The sequence below is a fragment of the Anthonomus grandis genome, chromosome 4 (genome assembly GCF_022605725.1).
Source record: "Anthonomus grandis grandis chromosome 4, icAntGran1.3, whole genome shotgun sequence".
Taxonomy (NCBI): Eukaryota; Metazoa; Arthropoda; class Insecta; order Coleoptera; family Curculionidae; genus Anthonomus; species Anthonomus grandis.
The window spans coordinates 6,867,845-6,891,549 of record NC_065549.1 but is presented as its reverse complement, the minus strand read 5'-3'; the positions used below and the strand labels follow the sequence as shown (position 1 = coordinate 6,891,549).

At 31.9% G+C, this 23,705-nt stretch overlaps 3 protein-coding genes and 1 long non-coding RNA gene across 4 annotated transcripts; 2 read left to right on the top strand and 2 right to left on the bottom strand.

Annotated features, from left to right (window-relative positions):
* Nucleotides 1-258: 258 nt before the first annotated feature.
* Nucleotides 259-1,272, bottom strand: LOC126735384 (uncharacterized). Its single transcript, XM_050439351.1, has 3 exons — nt 942-1,272; nt 532-605; nt 259-480 (listed from the first exon to the last, which is right to left on the bottom strand). The coding sequence occupies exons 1-3, from the start codon at nt 1,048-1,050 to the stop codon at nt 316-318; spliced, it is 348 nt and encodes a 115-aa protein (XP_050295308.1). The 5' UTR covers nt 1,051-1,272; the 3' UTR covers nt 259-315.
* A 221-nt stretch (nt 1,273-1,493) lies between these two features.
* Nucleotides 1,494-9,378, top strand: LOC126735382 (UV radiation resistance-associated gene protein). Its single transcript, XM_050439350.1, has 12 exons — nt 1,494-1,748; nt 1,801-2,143; nt 2,202-2,477; nt 2,849-3,103; nt 3,264-3,500; nt 3,554-3,719; nt 3,874-4,062; nt 6,844-7,004; nt 7,334-7,582; nt 7,636-7,728; nt 8,712-8,954; nt 9,167-9,378. Exons 1-12 carry the CDS (start codon nt 1,677-1,679, stop codon nt 9,307-9,309), a joined length of 2,427 nt encoding a protein of 808 aa, XP_050295307.1. The 5' UTR covers nt 1,494-1,676; the 3' UTR covers nt 9,310-9,378.
* A 4,143-nt stretch (nt 9,379-13,521) lies between these two features.
* On the bottom strand, nt 13,522-19,146 carry LOC126735390 (rhythmically expressed gene 2 protein). The gene is made up of 3 exons (XM_050439359.1): nt 18,778-19,146; nt 13,973-14,240; nt 13,522-13,915 (listed from the first exon to the last, which is right to left on the bottom strand). Exons 1-3 carry the CDS (start codon nt 18,993-18,995, stop codon nt 13,619-13,621), a joined length of 783 nt encoding a protein of 260 aa, XP_050295316.1. The 5' UTR covers nt 18,996-19,146; the 3' UTR covers nt 13,522-13,618.
* A 2,220-nt stretch (nt 19,147-21,366) lies between these two features.
* Nucleotides 21,367-23,656, top strand: LOC126735271 (uncharacterized). Its single transcript, XR_007660353.1, has 3 exons — nt 21,367-22,782; nt 22,846-23,323; nt 23,386-23,656. It is a non-coding gene; the product is annotated as an uncharacterized LOC126735271 (long non-coding RNA).
* Nucleotides 23,657-23,705: the final 49 nt, after the last annotated feature.

Genomic DNA, 23,705 nt, shown 5'->3' with positions numbered 1-23,705 from the left:
GGCGGCGCCGCACTTTTTTTTTGCTCATATTTTTGCGAAATTCTGGTCCCGTCTGGGAAAAATAAGTTAATCGAGTGAAAAACGCTGATCCTCTAATCTTTTCATCCGTACTTTAAACGCGATCAATCATTTTACTGTGATGGAAATTCGCCGTAAATTTTTGAAGTATTTTCCCATTTTTTTTCTTGTTTATACTGCAATTTGTTCGAAGAATTTCGAGTACCTCGTCGTCAATGTTTTTGAAGATAAACAAGCGTAAAGTTTGAAATTTAATATATTATATTTTCCTTTTAACAATATTGAGCATATATGGAATTAGGGTCTGACTCCTGGATCACTTGGATCTATACAACCGATATTGGGGAAGCAAACTTGATGTCTTTTTTCAAAATTTTCCTTCTCCCTCTCTACGCTTTGGTATGGATCTTTTTCCAATAAAAGAATTAGGCTTAGAGCGGTGTCACAATAATCCTTACTTTTCTACGAATAAATTCAATTAGTTAATGAATGTAATTAATTACATTTTGATACCTGGCATTCAGAGTGAGGGTTGTATCTTAAGTGGTAGCCTAAGAAGAAATGTTCTTGCAGGAAATCATATTTTTCTGGAAAAAAAAAGACTGTTGAGTCACTACTCACTTTTCAGCTTTTATATTACAATTAAGAAAATTTAACTAAGGTCTAAGTACAATGAAATGATAATTCTCGTATGTAGTGAGTCAAATTAGTTTGGAAAATTACAATTTTAAGATTATTGAGGCAGTAATCCTGAAATGAAAACCAGTATAAATAAAAAACAATCATATATTCCATATTCTTTTTACTATTTTTAAAGGTGATATCCCATCTTAGACGTAACCTGATACAGAGAATGATAGAAATATCAAATATGCTACAGATAACACAAAATTTATCATAAATTTCTGAATATATGTACATACCTTCTTGTGGTACTTTCTCTACAACCATAGCAAATTCATCCCAAGTATCCAAACAACACGCAAACGGTGCAGAAACCACGCACAAAAACCCAATTACCAATAATAACATGACGATCTTTCTGAAAAAATCGAACTAATTTTCTTTGCGAATAGTCAGTCCGTGAATAGGATCATAATCTAAATCTGAATCCCACATAAGCCCTAGGGCTCAAAGTTTAATTCCACTATCAATAATAATTAAGTAATTTTACTTCAATCGATGTACGTAATTTCAACTCGGGATCTATTCAGGGATTAGTCAAACTCAAAATTCAAGGTGGAATTATTAGGAAATTATTTTACAGGCACATCTAGTTATTCATTTATTTTAACTAATTTAATGAATTAATTTAAAAAAATTGATTACTATGACGTCACGGCACGTCTACCTGTAAAAAGTTTAAGATCTTATAATGTGCTCCAAAGCTGTCCCTCATCGATACCATTCCTCAACATCAACTGTCATTAACTGTAACACCTGTCAATGTCATCCATCATGAGCTTTGGCATCTGTCAATGTCAATAGAGATAAACAAAAAAATCACCAGCAAATTTACAAAAAATTTTATAAATAAATCTGTACTTTTCCATAAAAAAAGTTTTCATTCTTTCTTTATGGCTAATCTGCCCACCATTCCTCAACGGAAAACTTAGTCATCACCGATATTAATTAATAACCAAAATAGTGCTGATGACATGAATTTTTCTTCTGAATTTGCTTTGGGGCGTCAAAGGTGCAGGACATGGGTGTCTCTTATTACCCAACAAGTAAGCCAATGTATACTACAGACGTACATCAAGTCCAACGTGAAACTTTCAGCTTCGTCTCCGCCATGTATACCAAATTTGTGTCTACAACTTGGCAGAGGACAAAAAGGCCCTTTATTACTACACCTTACACAGTACCCTAATGTGTTCACCCATTTACACCAGCGAAAAAGTCGCCGGAAGGCACCTCAAGTGGAACGAGCTGACTTTTCTGGATACATCTGAGGCCAGCTCCACCTCTGTGGTGTTTCGTTTATGGAAAAGCACCAAAAAAGGGGACGAAATTATGCTTACTTGGGGAGTAAACTTCTCGGGGCTGGTATGTCTTGGCAATAAAATTGCAGACCTGCAGCCTAAATATTTTAAAGTTAATTCTGTGATATTTATTATTCAAGGTACCTTCGTTACTTTCACCAAAAAAAAAATCTCATTAAACAAAATTTATTTTGTTAGGTGTATATTTTACTAGTCAACATTACATTAGACATGACCTAGATAAACCTTTACCATTCCAAAAGAATCTAAATCTAATACAGACTCTAAAAGAGGATCCGGTTGTATATAGGAGGGTGGGAGTTAAAGTGCCAAAGGGTGAAGTTGCTAGTAGTTATTCTTTAGATAAGTTAAGGAGGCTACAAGAACTGCAAAGACAAATTAAAAATAAGAGAACTGAAGTGGAACATGTCAAAGAGAAAATTAAAAGTTTGAGTGAACGAGAACAAAAACAAGGTAAGACAATTTACAATATGCCCTACAACAAACACTGTATATTGCAGAGCACTTTATTAGTTCACCAGTTTTGTAAAAATCGTGAGACTTAATAATGCTTTGTGTATCGGAAGACATATAGAATTTCTGAAGATAGTGAACTTTCAGATGCTATGGTAATTCAAATATTTAACTAGCAAATCTCAGAATTTTTTTTATGCATAAACATTAACAATTAGGAAATTGAATAAATTTGACTTACTTCATGGAGCAACATAGCTGGGTTTTCTTAATTATTGCATTAAAATGTTAAGGTGGTCGTGAAATACTGTCATAATTCTATTGTTACTAGCATATTTGTAAATCCTGGATTTGTGTATGGCTTGTTTCAGAAGTGTACTCTTCTAAAGACCATCACAACTCGATAAGATTTGCACCTCAATTGTTAACAATGAACAGCCTGAATAAAATGTTGCATGAGAAACCCACTAAGGCAGAACGGGAGCTTATGACTCAAATTATGAAGAAAATGGAAGTTTGTAGGTTTAGGTTGAGGTTGTTGCATGAAGAGAGAGATAAGAAGAGTATAAATATAAGAAAACTGAAACAGAAACTGACTGAATTAGAAGATGAAAATGAAGAGAGGAGTAAGTGAATTTGAGATTCAGTGGTAAAGAAGTTATCAGAAAAGAGACTTTTAAAACTTCATCCCATTTTCCAATAATCTCTTTACCATTGGGTAAAAAGCATGGATGTTAATAATAAAAAAAGATCAATCTATATTAAGACTTCTAAATTGTTTTACAGATTCCAACCTGATGTCACTTTATCATACTTTAAGTAAGGAATCTCATCAGTGGGATGAATATAGACATCGATTAATGGCGCGCCGAGAAAGATTACTAATGTTAAATGACCAGTTAAAAATGAGACAAGCAGACCTTCTGAAAGAGCTCCTTTTTATTTATCCCATTAGCAAAATACCTAAAGAGAATAAATATACTATGCTTGGCATACATTTACCTGACTCAGAAACTTTAATAGGCAAGTCTCCCTCTTTTGATTATAATGTGATTGAAAAAAATGATTTTTTATAGATTATCAGGATGCAGGAGTTTCAGTAGTTTTAGGTTATATATGTCACATACTAATGATGTGTTCAATATTTTTGCAAGTGCCTCTGAGGCACCCAGTCAAACATTATGGTTCACGGTCAGTGATTTATAATCAAGTCTATCCTGATGTACCTGATAAAGATAGAGAGTAAGTGATCTTAAAGCAACATCAGATTGTCTAAGCTTTAAATAGTTTCAATTATAAATTAAATTATCTATAACCTAATAAATTGTAAATTAAATGTAATTGAATATTAGATTCTAATTGTTTTATGTGTTAATATTGAATTGTCTTTTAATAGATTCCCTTTGTATATAAAAGGACGGGACAGAGCCCATTTTAACTTGGCAGTGTTTTTACTAAATAAAAATATAAGTCAGCTAAGATGGTACCTGCATAGGAAGATAACTGTGGATTTAAAAGAGACCTTGAAGCATGTTAGGAGCTTATTGTTGGGCGATGATGTGCCCGATCCTAGGCAACATTATAGGTAAGAATGTTTACTTTTGATATTATTAGGGTTAATTTATTTATTAGTAAAAGCTTTTGATAACACAAAAAAAATATTTCTCACACTAAAGAGTTCATTTTCTTACTTATTGGTCAAATCTAGCCAATGGCTTGAAATATGTTAGCTTTAAGGCAGTGCCAGTAATAATAGTAATGCGTTTATTTTGCAAATTTACAAATATAAATTGAGAAACTTACTAAAAAGTTTTAAATATTTCCAATGCTGTAATGTTCGAGTTTCTAAAATTCTGCAGGGTAGGTTTACTTCTGTTAAGTGAAAAATAACTAAAAAATGGTCAGATATGTTAGCATTATATATTATATATAAGTACCAAAACTTTCGATGTAGACATCCTCTGATAGGGCTACCGGATCCAAAAGCATACTAGACATATGGTTACTATATGAAAGAAATAGTATTACCACCATATTCACATGCTGTTTCATGTTATAACTTTCTTACTCGTACCGTTTTATTATTTTTTATTATCTTTTTGTTAGAAGAAGAACTGATAGAAGGATGATTTTAAGGAAAAAAAGTGTACTACATTTATTTCGCTTAAATAAAGCGTTTTCAATATATTCAATATAAAGCGTTTTAAACATTCTTTTTCACAGTTAAAAAATAGGTTAACATTAATAATTCATAACACAATGAAAACATCACTTTCGCAAAAGCGCAACATATCCATCATTTAGTTCCAGGAACTTTCCTAAGCCTTTCACCAAATAGTGCCTTACTTAGAATATAAGTTCCTTGTTGATTTCTGTTAGCAGTAGTGGAACCATGAACTTTTTGCAATAGTTGCTCTCGTGTATAGATTTCTGCTGTATAAACTAATTACTTAATATAACGCCAAAAGAAAAAATCCAAAGGATTAAGATTCGGACTAAGTGGAGGCCATGGAAATCCACTGCCACGACCAAACGATCTGTGAGACAATGATTCATCTAAAAAATTGCACCTTGAATAATGTGGTGGAGCTCGATGTTATGTCGTAAATTTAAAAAAGCATCATCGAGTAGATCCGGAAAATCATTTCGCAAAAACTGCAATTACTAGTTAATATTAAGCCTTGTGGATAATTCAATCAATCAATCAATCAATATATGCTTTATTGTCGTAAAAGTAAATTTGTTGACAAAGCTGTAAAAAAGAAAAACATATACACAAACATGTAAAAAGGTTATTTAGCATACTATGGTCCATCATCCTAAAGGCATTCTGCTTCCATGAATATGGTTTACCTATACCGGTAAAACCAACAACATTCTTCAGAAATACTCCTCCAAAACTCTGAACCAACACATACAAAGCTAATGTAATGTCAAGAGTATCAATATGTATAACACAAACAGATATTATTCACTCCCTAAATATAAAATTTTATTAAATGTAAAACTGTAAAAAAAAATGAATCACAGAAATAAATTAGGCGAAATGATATGGTGTAAAAAATATAAAGAATATACCTAAAGTCCTGCAAGAATAAGGTAAAAATGACTAAAATCTATGTGACAAAATTTCAGTTATTTCAATAGCCCTTTGCAACTAAGAGTTTTTTTTAACATGTTTTCTAAAAAGTTTCCAGCTACCTACACCTTTTAAATCTGCAGGAAGATGATTAAAGACTTTTTTACCATCAAATGTAAAGTTTTTTTGATGAGTGAACTCTTAGGCATAGGCAAGAGCACATCATTAGCTCGTCGACTGCTATATTCATGCCTATTAGTTGTTTTCACATTTCTAAATTTCTTATGAACGAGGCAAACAGATTCCAATATAAATAAGGCAGGAAGGGTTAGGATTTTATGAGTGATAAATTGCTGTTTGCAAGACTCTCTTATACTCACATTACACAGACGTCGGATCGCTCTGTTTTGCAAAACAAACACACTATTAAATAAGTAATGAGTGCATGCACCCCAGAAACACAAACCATACCTTAAATGGGACTCAGTTAAAGAAAAATAAACATTTCTCGCCATGTCAAAATCAACCTCTCCTGCAACCACTTTAAGAGCATAACAATTTGCTGATATTTTTCTACACAATTGCGTGATATGGCCCCCAAATTTTAGTTTATTATCAGTAAATAAACCTAAAAATTTATTTTCGTTTAAGTTGTTTAGAATGTGATTCTCCAAAAACGCATTATTTAAATTGCATTTAAAATTCATAACACTAGTTTTTGAAATATTTAAATACAGTTTGTTGGAATCACACCATTTCTTGATTTCAACAATATCTCTGTTAACTGTGGTATTTAGATTCATCGCACTCGTGGCATGCCATAAAATTGTTGAATCATCCGCAAACTGAATGAATTTACCTGAGATCCTAAGATTGGCCATGTCATTAATATAAATGAGGAATAGAAGTGGCCCAAGAACTGAACCCTGAGGAACACCATGAGTCACAAGCTGCTCCCTTGAAAGGGCACCATCCACAGAAACACTCTGCATTCAAATAGCGTTCTCTGATTAAGTGGGGATTTTTACCCAATCTCACTAACATTTCTTCTTCTTGATCTACAGATATTGCCATCATGCTTGGAGTAAATTCCACTTACGGACCAGACAGATTCTTTTCCTAGTACTTCCTTTGTCCCACATCCATACATCTACTTCTGATCTAGTAGTACGGAATTAGGTTCTTTCTTAAAGATACATTTTATTATTTTAATTTATTATATATTTTTTTCTTTGTTATTATTACTAGTTTAAGTATAATATCAAAAATACCAATATTATTTTCTAGCCACCATTTACACTCATCAGACAAACGCCTTTCCACTAGACCATCCACTTTGACGGGTGACGTTTCCATGGCAGGTGACGACCCGGTGTCTTCTTTGGATAAGTTGGTTAGTCCGTCACTTTCTACCATCTCGAGTACTAATTTACACGATCCGTTACTAGGTAAAAGTGCGATTTGTTAACGATTTTTTTTTGCTTTTTGTATTTTTTTTTTAAATAGATTTTTTCTACTGTTTTCATTTATGTGTTTTTGTTTAAAGTAGACAGGGGACTGGGTATTTTAAGTCCAAATCCAGGCAATCCAATTCCTGTATAAATAAAATGCCATCGCACTGTTTTAAAATCTTCTTGACACAGTTTCACCCTATTCATACTATAGCAACCGCGTCAATTTCTATCCCTACCAAACCCCATCCTATAAGTCTGCGTTCAGTTTCTTTCCAACCCAATGGATTTCCCACGAAATCCAATTTTAAAAATCTCTTTTCCAGATAGGATCCATCAGGAGTTAAAGGAGGAAATGCGCCATAACAGCCGAAGCAGTCGTGCTTCGACCCCGAGTCCTGTCAAGAAAAAAACGGGAATATTCAGGTCCAACTCGAAACCTCGAAAAAACGATAAGGAGTCGAAGGAATCGGGTGAAGCCTTGGCGGTACCGGAGGCTTATTTGAACCGACAAATCAGCAAAGACGTATTTCACAGGTGCGCCTCCGAAGGGCATAAATTAATAAGAAATGTTGGTAAGTTTGCCGGATTTTTTTAAAGCAAGAAAATAGAACTAAAAAATTTGTAGAGGTATTTGAGCAAAAAGAGATTAAAATTGGGGAAGGAGTTGAAGATTTAGCCAGTAGTAAAGAGTATAACCATTCTGATTCTATTGAAGAAGGTAGGTGCAATTGATATGATTTTTTTTAATTATCCTAATAGGACATTTTAATATAAGATTTAATAAATTCCTCATAGAGTTATCAGTTAGAGTTTCAAATTTGGTGATTCTTGGACCTTTGCTGACAAAATTGCCTCTAACTCAAAGAATTTTTGAGTCACAAGAAACGTTCTTATATGAAGCTATTGGATACGAAATGTTTAAGATCCTTTTAAGAAAATTCCTATTATTTCATTAAAATATTCTGAAAAATATTGAAAATTTGTTAAGGAAAAAATCCCCTCAACCAAAACTGCTCTAAATACTCATAGCCTTAATCCAGAACCGTGTTTTTACCCTTAAATTCGTCGTCTTGTGTACTTGCGTCGAAAAATAATGGAAATAATTTAAGTGGTCTTTTGGCTAAATATTGATGATCTAATTTATGTTTAAAAAAAATTTTTTAGCCGTTGAATATTGAATATCTTTATTTATATTAACGGGAAGAGATATTTAAAACTGCAGCTGTGACACCTGTAAAAAGGCATAAATTCCAACGTAGTCGAATTTATTATATTAATCTTAATATTTCCAAAGAAACATTGCCTCAAGAATATACAGGTTGGGGAATCGATCATTAGGCTGAGAGAGAACATTACAAATACAAAACATCACAAACCACCTTCTTTGGCTAAACATAAGTTAACCTATTAAATACTTTTTCCGACTTCAATTACAATTACAATACAATTTTCTCTCGCAACTCCTCTAAATTCGTTGGTCTACTAAATACTACTTGTGTGTAAATAGTCTCCTTAAGATAACTCCAAAAATAAGTCATTTAGGGACAAATCTGGAGATCTAGCAGGCCATTTAATATCGCCATTTTTGTTAAAAAATTCTTTTTCCATTCCATTTTGCTAAAAATTCTTTTTCCATAAAAAGCCGTGTTATTATTTTGGATAATGCGTAATCAATTCCCCAAGCCGTATATGTTTTCGTAGGTACAGATCCTCTAGACCCTTCCGTAAACTTAGACGCCCTAATAACGAAATCCATAGACATAAAACAGCCAAAACCAATTACTGAGACCAGAATAAGTCGATCTGTAGATACCTCATATACCCACGACAGTTATTTCCAAAAAGCCAATCAATTAGAAAAGGATGTCGCATCAGTTGGGACAATCACAAAACTGGCCGTGAGCAGTAGTCCTAAAGAAGGGAGTCTACAGCATTGGCTAAGCGGTAAAGAAAACCATTCTCGGTGTAGTTAAATGTTTATTTGTGGTTGAAGTAGGTTTTTCTGAGTTAGGGATCAAGTTCAATTGTATTTGGAAAATATACTGGTTTTCTCATAACACTAAAATTTGTGTATACTGTTTGTTATTTATCGATCCCTAGCTCGAAAAATCAACCATTTAAACACTAGCACAGACTGTTAATTTATTATTTTTCAGGCCATTGTAGTGACATAACGTTTCCAGAAGAGTGCCTCCATATGTCCCTACAGGATATTTCTAATCCATTGACGGAACGTACGGATCGATTGTTGTCGACCAATCAATCGTTTAATTTCGTAAAACATAGACCGGCCGAGTAGTTATTATTCTTGCTTTATTGTATTTGAAGTTAAAAGTTGGGTTAATAAATGAAAATGTTGGACACCAAATGGGGCTAAAAATTTGTGGAAAAAATCGTATGCAGTTTCTTTTAGCTTTAACGGTTGTAAGACTAATGGAGTAAACGGTTTTATTGTCAACGCGTTTTGATGCAACCCGATGTAACTTCATTCTAAAATATTTATAAATGAATTACTATGAAATATGAAATTCAATTAATTGAAACTGGGATATAACCATTCAATATTTCTAAGCTATGTTTATGGAGGAGCCTAAGAATCTTCAAAAAAAAACATAGAGAGAGGAATCCTCTTCACTGATATCAAAGTGATCCTTAAGTTACACCCATATTTAACTAAATCTTCACCTTTAAGTCAGGTTAGTGCCCCCTATGAGTATATAGTTAAGGCTTTAGTGACCTTATACTTCACTTGACTGTCTTGTGCCAAAAATGTCATATATGTCAATTCGTTACCAATCGCCTGAAAATAAAATCAATGACTGCCATGTTGTGTTTTTTTAGTTTGGCAGCACCGACATATTTCAAAATGGTAATAGTAGGAAAAGGATGTCAACAGTAATTTAAGGAACATTAGATTTGTCCCGAGAATTCTTGGAAAAAAATTATAAATGACTGCGAATCCAGGAACATAAGGAGTATCCCAAGAGTTTATAAAAAAATGTAACACTAAATGCCTGGAATAAATTAAAAAATAACTTTATATGCCTGAAAAAAAACTAAGAAATTACGTTAAAGGTACAGGAATATAAGAAGTACCGGGAAGAAACTTAAACTGGGTTATATAAGGCGAAAAAATACTAAAAACGCCTAGAAAAATTGATAAATTCGTTTTAAACTCGACATCTAAGGTTTTGGACCTTGAATATCATAATTGTGTCTGTTTTGTTTGACTAAAACCCTTTCAACAATATTACAATTATTTTGTAGAAAAAAACTCAAAAATAGTAAAAATTTCCCAAAAAAAAAAGCTCTAAATCCTCATCCTAGAATCACAGTTTTATCTTCAAATCGACCCTCAGGAACTTATACTTAAATTTATTTTTTTTTTAATATTTCAATTGGCTCTTATGTTACGACCAAGAAAAAAATTATTTTAACTTATTTTCACCTGTACAACATGCAAATACCAGGAATTGTGTAAAGACGACCTGGATCAAAGAAATCAATTTTGCGAGGAAATTGCAGAAAAGTTGAGTATTATATCCCAAGTTGCTTAAACATGTTTGTTTTATCAAAGAATGTACTTTTTAATGGTTCTGTTAATAAAGACTACTGTAGTGAAGAGAACTCGCTTGTTTTTACGACACAGTACCTAGAAAAAAGTAATTTATGAATGGGAATATTGGAAGATTCTGTTATTGGGTCTTTATTAATGATATCGGTAATGGCGAAACGTACTTGGAAATGTTCGACACCATTCATCCTCTTATATTTAACAAATAGAAAATCAGTTAGATATTATAAGGAACCTAAGCGCAGATTTAATAAATTTTCAGCAAAATAGAGCGCCACCTCACTATGTTCTTTCTGTGAGATAATATTTAAGCGATACATTTGCAGATCAGTGGATTAGAAGAAGAGATCCAATAGAATGGCCGTCAAGATCACCTAATCGAACACGCCTGGGGTCACTTGTGTTTAAAATAAAACCAAATTCTGTTAATTATCGTCGTCAACGACTATAATAACAGGATCTGTGCATCTATCATCTATTCCAAGAACAGTATTTCAAAATATAAGGATGAATTTCCAAATAAATTGTATTTTTGTTTAGCCCAGACTGGAATGCATTTAATAAAGTAGCATTTTACAAAAATTCATATTTAAAAAACCTTTAATTTGAGGGTTTATCGGGTTTGGGTTGTTTACCACATGATTTAAATGTGTGTGGTAGTTCTTATTTCCCCTACCTATAAAACATTTGTACCAAATTTGGTATCTTTTTAAATTTGAGAGTTATTCGCATTAAAAGTTTTGAGAGCCGATATATGTTGAATATTAACTGTTTTTTTAATACTCAATACTCAAGTATTTATTTTCATAGACTCATACAAATAAGTATCGGATAATGTCAAAAAATAAAACTATAAGACCCAAACATACAACTTTTAAAAGGCCTTAATAAAAAATCTACAATTAACTAAAAACTAAGAAAATAAGAAAACTACAGCTTTTAACAAACAAACAAATACGAATTATGGGAGTAAGGATGAGACGCTGCAATTTAAATATTCTGTTACCGTATAAAAGGAATTTTTAAAATTCTTTTCAATGAAGATTTGAAATTATTAACCTTCTCAATTTTTTTTATTTCAATGGGAAGATTATTGTATAATTTAATTGGTAAAAGTACTGGGCTGTTTGCCACTTTGGTTAATTTATGTTTGGGTATATCCAAATTTAAGTTAACCCTGAGTTCATAGTGGGTACCTCTAGATAAAGAATAGTCAGACAGGTTACGCTTTATATGCATGACCGAGTTGAAAATAAATAGGCAAGGAAATGGCATAATTTTCAAGTCTAGAAAGAGCGTTCTACAAGAAGATATAAGGCTTAAATAAAATAGTTCTAATTATTTTTTTCTGGGCCGAAAGAACTTCACCACTTCTAGAACAGTTACCCCAACACATTATGCCATATGACAAACATGACTGGACATAACCATAGTAGTAAAGAAGTATCAGGCCAGGCCAATATCGATTTTATTACGTAACTGCCAGATCACATAGGCATAAATTGATAATTTCTTTAAAATCATATCTACATGATAAGACCAACTAAGATGTTCATCGATTAATATTCCTAAGTACTTGACAACCTTATTTTGTTCTATAGTTTTGTTATGCATTTTAACAAGCAAAACTAAAAAATATCATTTCATCAGCTGTTCCTGCTACTGATACTTACCATTCGGTCAACTACCCCGACTGAACCTCTAGATAGTTCTTCTAAGTCACCACTCGACGTTGATATAACAACATCATCTGCAAACGCAGCTATATGATTGCCAGGAAATTCGCCCAAGATGCTATCAAAAAATATAACAAATAACAGTGGTCCCAAAATGCTACCCTGCGGGACACCACTAACAACTGGTAGGGACTCAGACGCAACTGAAACATTTCCATTCTTTAATATCGTTTTTTGTTATCTACCGGTCAGGTAGAGTTTAATCCATTTATGGGCAAGACCACGCATACCACAGTCATTAAATCTATTCAACATTAGGTTAATATTTATTACATCAAACGCCCTTTTTAAATAAAAAAATAGGCTTACACATTTATTGTTTAATTCCAAATTAGACAAAACATATGAATATAGGGACAAAATTGCATCTTGTTTAGAGCGACCCGTCCTGAAACCAAACTGGTATTTACTAAAAAAATTTTCTTTGAGTAGAAAAGATTCTAAACGTTTAGAGAAACACTTTTCAAAAACTTACGAAAACACCGATAAGAGTGAAATTCCTCGATAATTGGATATCAAATGCTTATTACCTCCTTTATGGATAGGGACAACAAGAGAGTTCTTCACAGCCGATGGAAATGACCCTTCCTGAAATGACAGATTAACAAGATATGCAATCGGTGTCACCAAAAATTCAAGGACGTGTTTAATAAGAGAGCAGGGAATTCCATCATCACCAGCCGAGTGTTTGTTAGTGACAGATAAGATTATTTCACGTATTTCACTTTCATCATACAAACATAATTTTTTTTGCCTTTTTAATGTAATTATCAACTTTTCTTTATTTCCTAAAGCCATTCTGAAGTTCGTATCCTTTTTAAATAACTGCCGACAAGTGACAGCAGAAACTAATCTAGTACATGCCTGCAAAGATATTGAAATTTTTCAGGATGATCATTTAATGTTCTTGATACTACCTAGGAACAGCAAGTATCCAGCGTCGTTCATTGGTATCCATTACTAACTGAAGCTATTTTTTTTATTATAGTCTGTTTTCACTGAAAAAATTTCATATTTTACGTCTGATGTGTAGCTGATGCCGCCAAAAAGTTTTTAAGATACAACAGATTTTTGGGATAAGAAATAAAATCTCCTTAAAATTCCTAAATAATACATCCAGCAGAAATATGCAAACGTTGGTACAATGTATTTAAACCCCTAATAAAACCTGTTATAAAGGAGTTATTAAAAGAATAGACACTTCTTAAATGACGAAGCTTTATATGAAATATAAAATAAATATTAATAATAATTAAATGACTATTATTACAGTGGACTAAGATGGATCGTACATAAAACTAATTCAATTCTTGTTCAGGTGTAGGCAACTTATCACCGGATTTCTTCAGCAAATTTACGTGTAGTTGATACGCACTACCGAAGCAATGATTTTCATCTAAATCCTCCAATTTTTGCTTAAGTTTTGGAATTTCCGTTTCACTCAATAAAAATGAGTTCCAGCCACAATTCCTTGCGGCCTTATAGTCCAACAGGGGTTTGTCGCCAATATGAAGACATTCTTCAGGTTTTATATTCGCCGGTACACTTTTTAATGCTAAATCGAAGATTCGTGGGTCAGGTTTCTCAATTCCCGTCTAAAAATTCATATAGAACATTATTGAAATCAGGAAATTGCGTTATGTACTACTTACCTCATAAGAAGTAAGCACAAACTGAAAATAATGTTTCAGTTTAGTGTTGACTAAAATTGCGTGCAGTCTTGGGTCGAAGTTACTAATCACCCCCATGGGGATGTTTTTGCTTCTGATATACGACAATAGTCCAGGTACACCGTAGCAGTGCTGCCAACACGCGGATGTTTTGTACATTTCCAGTAAATGGGATGCCACCTTTTCCACTTTGTCCTCTTCTATTTTGAATTTGGACGATTTAAATGTTTCTTTTACGACCGTTTTCCACCTGGAAATTTAGCATTAAAAAAGTGTATATGCAGGGGGTTTTACACATGAAAATTTGCTAATAATATCCCAACCAGAAAAAGAATCTTTTGAGGGTAAATTAAAAGATTCTTTCTCTGTGAATTTTTATTGCGGTTACATGTTTGACCCATAAATCCGTCATCAAACCAGGAGAAAATTCTTGTCATTATAAAAGTACACTTGTACTAGGTCTTAATATAATTTAATCAGCAGTGTATATAAGTACATAAAGTTTAAGGCAAACTATAGAAGAAAACAAAATATGAAGGTGTTTTAAAGAAAACTATCGAATCAAGGATAAGTAATAAAGTGAAGGAGCTGTCAGAATTTTACGTGACAGAAAAGGACTCCTACAAAAGTCCTTTTTTTGGCATTTAAACATATTAATAGCTTCCCCAAATGAGCCACAGAACATTATACTGTAGATCAAAATTGATTGAATGTGGGCAAACTAGAGCATATGACTTTAGTTTTAATGCATGTCTTAATTTACGTATTAATGCGGAAGAGCTATTAAGCTTCCTATTTCAGCTGGAAATGTGTTTGGTAGGTTCATAAGAATTCTATATACCTCCATAAGGCCAACTGGGTCAAGAATATTGTAGGCTAATTAACATTGCAGCTAGGACTCAGGGATAGCGATGGCAGTTTAAAAAGATGAAAATATAATTGCTTAAGTTTTCGAAGATGGCCTCTGGATCTTCTATTCTTTCACTGTTATTTCCTTTTAAGTTGAAAATGGCACTATCATTCCTTTTATTTGTTTAAATGCTCCAAACAATGTTAATGTTATTTTTAGACTTAGCTATTTTATTTAAATTTAAAGAAGTATGGAAATTGGCAAGATATACGTTACACTAAATTTCTATTATACGCCGATGATCTTAAAATCTACCGTACGATATTTAATATCGCCGACTGTCTTAAAATCCAAAGTGATCTGGATCGACTACGAGTCTACTGCGATGAAAATAGTCTCTTTCTTAACATTAAAAAATGTCAAAGTATAACCTTTTCAAGAAATATAATAAAAATAAAATAAAATAAATTATCAATATAAATTTAATGATATTTGCTTACCTAAAGTGAACTACGTACGCTATTTGGGAATTACATTGGGCTCTAAACTGATGTTTGACATTCATATTGATCTAATAGTAACAAAATCTTCTTGGGATTGTTGGGTTATATTTTTCGTCAATGTGAAATGTTTTCTAGTTCTCGAGCTATTAAATGTTTATTTAATACATTTATTCTTGGCAAATTGAACTTTGGAAGCATTATTTGGAACCCTAGGTATGGAATTTACATTGATCGATTGGAGACCATCCAAAACAAATTTTTAAGATTTCTTTCTTTTAAAAGCCGCTTCGGTTCATATCACGATGTCAATCCAATTCGAGAACATTTTGACGTGATTTCACTTCTCGACAGACGTTTGATAACTTATGTTTCGTTTTTATATAAAGTAATGAATTGTCAGCTGAACACTCCTCCTATTTTGTCACTTTTTAAATTCAACATTCCTCAAGTCAACATCAGATCGAGCGAATTATTTTTTATTCCATTCAGGAAAACATAGCATCTTTAGAACTCTCCATATTAAGTAGAATAACAAAAAGTTATAATTTGTACTGCCGTTTATTGGACGTTTTTAACATGTCACTTTGTACAGTCAAAAATACTTTAAAACGAAATATTGTCTTTGAAAGTTTATGAGGCTAATGTAGAAACTTAGCATTAGAAAGTTGCTTTTTTAAGTATATTCTTTTATATTCAAATTATTTTGATTTATGTACTTAACCATTTAGTCTTTATATTATTCTTAATAAAATAGTATATTTAAGTTAGTTAAGATAAGTTTGTGGATAGTTTTTTGGGCTTGTAGCCTGTTGTATCTCTATATGGTCACCAAATAAATAAATAAATATCTAGGATAGATCTATATTTTACATTTATATTGCTGATCACTATATTATTGTCTATAAGTATGAGATATCTTTTACATATTGTGAGTAGTTCTTAATATCTGTGTTAATACACTCTATGGGATTATTTTTAACTTTAATGGAACAGACAGAAAAAATAATGAATCAATGTGTGGTAGAAGCTTTCATACATCTCATCTACATCTCTATCTGATACAATTCATACCATGCTTTCCCCTGCAGAGTAGGAATAAAACACTACCTAATAGTACGACATTTAGCCGGTTTAATTACAGCTTGTTAATGGCAAACTCGGTTTGTAAGTTCAAAAATTGCGGTTAATACCAAGCAAGCAAGAATGCATAAACTGTTATAAACATTAATCAGTATCTATGTGTATGAAGTAAATATTATTTAAGAAAAGCAGTAATGTATCTCATGTGTTTTTGGATTAGCACTGATTGTTGAGTGCCTGAGGAAGCTGGAATTAAATCGGCGAATCGCCGCACTAAATAAGTATAATGCTTTATTCTTAGTTCTAAGTTCCGACTAATCCTTACATTTTGCAAAGAAGTTAATTTAAGGAGACGGAGCTTATTATAATAATTATTTAGATCTGTGAGATATTTCTGTCAGTAAAGAATCGCCTTTTTGTAAATGATACTTTACTAATGCATCTGTGATTAAACTCTAGGGAAATACCAAAATGTTTGGTAGACATATAATAGATTCTGTCTGGCAAAGAGAGCTGTACCTCCGCCTCTGTCATCCACGTTTTTGACAAATATAATAATTTATTGGAGTATTAGAGTATTTATTTTCCATAAAAACTTATTAAGTTTAAACTGAGCAGTTAGTTGACTTGGTGTAGCAACTAAATGGTTGGTATTGACTTTTGTTTTTTTGCTGTCGTGGTTCTTCCAAATTGTCCCCGTGAAAAAATCAAATCTGGAATAGACAACACCCTTGAACCAAAATGTGGGTTCATATACAATATCAATTAGTTCCGGTTCTACGCCAACGATAAAAGAAAGTTTTTTTTAATCAGTTCTTTTTTTAATTTTAAATAATTGTGCTATGATACCCTATTCAATTTTGGATAAATAAAGCCAGATTTTTTGTTTTTAGTACCATTGTATTCGTAAACGAATTGTCTTTCCCAAGAAAACAGAATAAGAATTGCTGGAAATTGGATAATGATGATCTAAAAGCAAGAGACTTCATCTTAGCGAAGACTGTGTCCAGCAGTGGACAGCGACGGTCATGATGATTATACCAATGTAAGTCATCAGCCATTTTGAAAAACAGTAATTTTTACCCCAAAGCTACACCCAAATCCAAACAGCACAGATAGGTACTAAAGACGTATTATGTACTTACTCCACGGCATAATGTACGTAACCCAAAAGACGTATTAGGTAAAATGGACGTCCACTTTCCGCAGGATTTTACGTCATATGCACGTACTTTTAGGATATTTTACGTCATGTATTGGCCTTAATATGACGTATCTAGGATGTTTACATGATTCCTTTCTTTGTGTGGTAAAATGTATGTAGGAGAAAAAATAACTCATTTATAAAAACTGAAAATGTATTGATTATGAAAAAACTATATAAAAATATAAAGCATAACAAAAAATAAATGTTTGAGAAAATACAAAAAAAAACAGCATTTGTTTTTCGCAACTATTGTGCAATACAGTCTTCAATTTTCGAATTTTCAGGCTTCAGTAGTAGTAGGGTTGTATCATTCCTGGCATACTTAATGCCAGGTGTCAACGGTTGTAAAACTCGCGATACCATCCTTTTTGTCTAAAGAAAACAATGTGATTCTTCTGCAATCAGCTTGTAGTTAAAATTGTTTTTCTTTTTATAGGTATTTTGAATTTGAAAATACTCCATTATCTATAGATTTTAGATGTAGGTATTGAAAATCCTACCCCTATATTATTTTTCGACCAGATCAACGTGTAAATTAACTTTTTATATTATGTTAGTCTTTTGGAGAGAGAATCTCGATTTGAACGTTGTTGTCTAATTTATACCGAATTCGTTGACTTTTTCTATCAAAGCAGAGAAGCATGCAAACGGTGTTTTTTTCTTACCTTACTGAAATTAGAAATATTGAAAATAAAACTTAGAAGTATTTAAAAGTACGTATATTTGGAAAAAAAAATTCCTGGCCTATAGTTTTGCGTATTAACAAAATTTTATATTTTTATTCTTGTATAATCCATAAAGGAGCTAAAATATTTTCTAAGTATTTATATGTACATGTATGTAGGTCCGCGAGACGTAGCTAATGTACGTACCAACTATACGTATCCAAAATACGTACTAAGTACGTAATTTTGATAACAATGGACGTACGGACATAAATATGACATAAAAATTACATATTCAGGACGTATGATGCTGTTTGGGAAAAAAGGCGTGGCAAAAAAAACTGCAGTTCTATTTAGCAAATACAAAGAAAGTATATAAAAAATATACAATATACTTTGAAAATATATATAATATATACATATACTTTGTATATATGAGAAATGAAAACTTCCAGAGGCTAAAAAATACGATAAATACTTGCCAATTTTCCCATCCCAAGCCACTGTTCAGTCCAAAATTGGGATGTTCCTTGTTCATCCTGCGCCACTGATCCTTAAAATTCCTGCTTAAAATATGCCCGTCGGCAACAAGACCGTACATCGCGCCAATCTCCCCGTATTGTTGCCCCGGTGCAGTTCGTAATTTTAGAAGCGTCCCGGTAACGTCGAACGTCACCAACCTGATTTTCGACAGGTTCATTGTTTATGTTTCACTATAAAAAGAAATTCCAAAAACGAGTACTTTTTACGCAACTACAAAGAGAAGACGTCAAAATGCGAATAATGAAAACGATATAAACAAACAGACGGTCGCGGGATTATTATCATTATTGATTTAATTATTATTGCAAGCGACAACAGCAAATATGCGGCGGTTCGAGGATAAAGGTCGAATGATCGCGAGATGCGCGTCATTACCAGGGCGTGTAGAAACGTTATTACGTATGCTAGTTCAAACTGAAATTAAGTTTGTTTATCGTTAAAATAAAAACATGATTAACAATTTACAATAAGTAACTTATTATGACAAATAGGACCATGTCTCCAAATATTATGAAACTGTTAGCACAAGCTGCAAACCTGTGATAAGGCCCTTTGAAAAATGAATAATAATAATAATAAAAAACAGTAATAACTATTAATTTGGCCAATATAACTACTTTTAATTAACTTTTTTTTAACACGAATTTATAATAATACAGTTGAACGAAATTCTAGAGGGACGTAGGACAACACCTCCTTAAGAACAAGTTAAACGAGTTAACGTCATTAAATGCCAATAAAAAATAGGACTTCATTAAAGCTTCTAGATTATCAATTTTGACGTCTAAAAGAAGGCAGTGAATCACGTAAGTAAATCATTTTGTTTATACGTCAAATCAATCATGACGACAAATAAACGTAAGTAAGTCAATAAAATGTCCCTTATTAAACATTTTTATTATGTCCTTGTGATGTTTAAAAGTAAGTAAATTAGTTACTAACTAAATTAAAACAATTTTAAATGGAGCTCAGTCACATACGAAGAGAGCGCAACCAAGACGTGAGTCATCGCCAATAAAAGAATTTAAAATTACCAAAACCTATGTTAGAAAAACTTCGATAGAATGTTTTAGAATGTTTTATTTTATTTGTTTTAGAATGAAATTTAGAAATTCTTTGATAAAATGACTTCATGTTAGATCTTGATAAATATTGTGTGTGCCTACTCTACTGCAGATTGCTTTTGTTTATCAGATAAAGTAGTCATAAAAATTTTAATATTGTTCGAAACAATTAAAACGACCATTTTATTATTGACAAAGGATTGTCTCGCTATAATTCACCATACACGTACCCGATTAATTCTGAGAATTTTAATATATTATTCATTATTAAAGATCGTTTAGAGTTAAAACAATGGAGAATTAAAAACATAACAGCTAAATGTATAATTCTTCCATATTTGAAAAATTCACTTGTTTCTTGATTTTCTTTTATTCACACATCATGTTAGGTTAATTTTTTTGTTGTAAAAATATTATGCTAAAAGGAGAAATTAATCTAAGTAATTCTGTTGAGTTATTACTCAGGATATTTCCTGCAATTTTTTATGGTTTCTTGCTTTTTTAACAGCTCACCGCACTAAGTTTTCCAGCAAAACCTCAATTGAAAACATTAGTTAACTGTTCAAATAACCATTTTATGATCAGAAAAAAATTAAAAAGTGTTTAGAGAGGTTTTTTGCATTTTGATTTTGGGTATATTTATTTAAAATTAAAAAAACAACCTAACCTTGCAATTTTTTATATAGTTTATAAGTTATCAATACTTTTTAAATCCTGATTAAACTGAAATTGAGCTACAGGAAGATTTTGAAATATACACTTCAGAATCATTCGCATATTGCTGTAATCTTGAGTGTTTTATCAAAGATATCATGTCAGCAATATACAAAAAACACCCGCGTAGGTACAGTGTAGCGTAATGAGATTTATAACAATAATGTCTTTTAAAGAACCACGCAATCAGCCCTACCGTCGAAATAAGACCTAAAAAAGTTAGCATTTTTCAGTTCTACCTCACCAAAATAGGGAAGTTTAGCTAATAAAATTTTGTGACTTATAGTGTCGAAGGCTCTACTAAAATCTAATCACCCAAGACATTTTAGTTTTTTTTCTTCGTTTCTACTGATTTCATTAAAAGGGTTAACCAAACTGGTAGTGATACTAAATTTCTTTCTAAAACCTGCCTGGTATTCAATAAAAAATTTGATTTAATAAATGGCCAAATTTGTTCAGTATCAAAGTATCAAAAATCGCCTGTAAGTATATTGCCATTTACTAATTAAAATATTTAAATTCCGTTGATCACTGATTTTTGCTAAGGGTTTAATAATGACCTTTTTTCCAGAATATAGGATAAATATTTTGTAAAATGTAGCTGTTAATAATATTAAGTAGTGTCTTTAAACAAAAAGGCTTACAAAGATATAAATGTTTTAAGCAAAAAACGTCTTCACCAGTTGCATTAGAGTAAATGATTTTTACAATTTTAAGTAAAGTTGACTGATCCATTAGAGTAAATTTAAATTGAAATATTTATAATATTTTAATTATAATTGATCATAAAAAGGCATAGAGTAACCAAATATTTCCTCTAATTTGGAAGATGGTGAACGATAAATAGTGATGAATAAAATTAGTTTTAATTTATTAAATTTGATACAAGCATTCTCAAATACTCAAATTCATTCGCCAAAATATCAAAATCAGTAGTTTCTAATTTTGCACATCTAAACCAACCTCATCTTCCAGCTCTATCTCTCCTGACAACAAACTTGTAGCCTATTCCAAAAGAATTATCGTCGTCGTTCGATGTTAACCATATTTCTGACAGCAGAACTTAATTTCCCAATATTGTAACTCCATAAAAAAAAATACTGCAGATGATACATAATAAGAACACACATTCGATATTTTAGCAAGCGGTCAATCTCTTATTTTTAAATGTACAGTTGAATACAATATTTTATCAACAAATATTTTAATTTTTTTAACCATAAAAAACCATAAATAATAAATTTCCATGAATTATTTTAATACAAATACCCACATTAATATAAAAACATTGATCTATATTGTTGTATTGCAATCTTGTCAAATAAAAAGCAACGTCTTTCTACACATTATGTAAAAATTTAAGCAAATAATTAATCCTATAAAAACAAGAAGTTGATTTCTTTAAGTAAAACATCCATAACTAAAAATGACTCCACTATTACAGTTTTTTAATGGGTTAACTTACATTATATACAGTAGACACTCGATAGTGTGAATATCGAAAAAGTATGGTGTGGTAAAATCTACAATTTGCAAAATAAAAAAGAAAAAGGAACTGATTTCTAGTGCTGTTAGAAACACGTATATTGGACCAGGTAAAAGACAAACCCTAAAGGGTTCCCAGTTTCCAAGAATGGAAAAAAGACTGTACAAGTGGTTTCTGGACCAACGGAATAAACATTTAATGGTAAGTGGCGACATGATTAAAGAAAAAGCAAAATTCATTTATTCACAGCTCAATGAAAGGGATAAATCATTTACCGCTAGTGAAGGATGGTTACAAAGATTCAAAAAAAGATTTGGAATTCGTTTTTTAAAAATTTCTGGGGAAAAACTGTAATCTCAACCAGAGCTTGTAGACCCATTTAAAATGGCTCTAAAAAATAAAATAGCATAGCTTGGAATCTCATTGGATCGCAAGTTTACAATGCTGATGAGACAGGACTTTACTGGAAATTATTACCAGAAAAAACATTTGCCTTGTCAACAGAAAAAACAGCTCCTGGAAGAAAATTGGAAAAACAAAGAATAACATTTTTGGCTTGCACTAATGCTACTGGGCTCCATAAAATTAAACCATGTCCTGTTGACTATGAACATTCTAAATCAGCTTGGATGACTGCCACAATTTTTAAAAAATGGTTTCATTATTCGTTTGTACCACAGGTAAGTTTTCCTTATCTATAGTTTTGTTTTATGATTAGTACAACCATATTAATTTTTTTGAAGGTTAAGAGGTTCTTAAAAGGTCTGCTATTGAAAGCTGTACTTCTTCTGGATACACCATCGCATCCAACCGAAGAAGAATTAAAAAGTGAAGATGGACAAATTATAACCATGTACCTGCCATCTAATGTCACCCCACTAATACAACCTATGGATCAAAATGTTATTAGGCTAACAAAATTGTACTACAGAAAAGGTCTTCTATCATCCATAGTGGCCAACAACACGAATGTCATTGATGCGCTAAAAAAACCTGACAATAAAAGATGCAGTGATCAATTTAATGTCTCTTTGGAATCATCTTGATTCTCAAGTTAACAAAAAATGTTGGAAAAATATTTTAAATGTGGTGCCCTCTACACATGATGTAGACAGTAATGATGAAAATGTACCTCTTTCTCTCCTAAAACACCAATGAGACAGCACTGCTCAGAAACCCATATCTGAATCTCTTGGTCTTTTACATACATTGACACCTCAGGTAAATTTTGTCATTTTATATTTAAATATTAAGTCTTAATTTGGATTACAATTTTTTTTTAGGGAACTTTTGAAGATTCTGACATTGTAGAGTGGAATCAGTGTGACAATAATTTTGCAGATGACGACATTGAAGAATGTCAATCGGATGAAGCAGAAGTATTAAATGAGGTTGAGCAGGAACCCTCAAATAAAATTTCATTAGATAGGGCAATTAATGCCTTTCATATAGCGATTCTGTGGGCAGCAGAGGAAAATGAAATTGACATAAATGACCTTGTAGTCTTAAAAAAATTAAGAGAGAAAGCTGTGATGTTAAAAGTAAAACAACCTAAAAAACAAACAAAAAATATTTTCATTACGTTTTGTTTCTGTTACTTTTG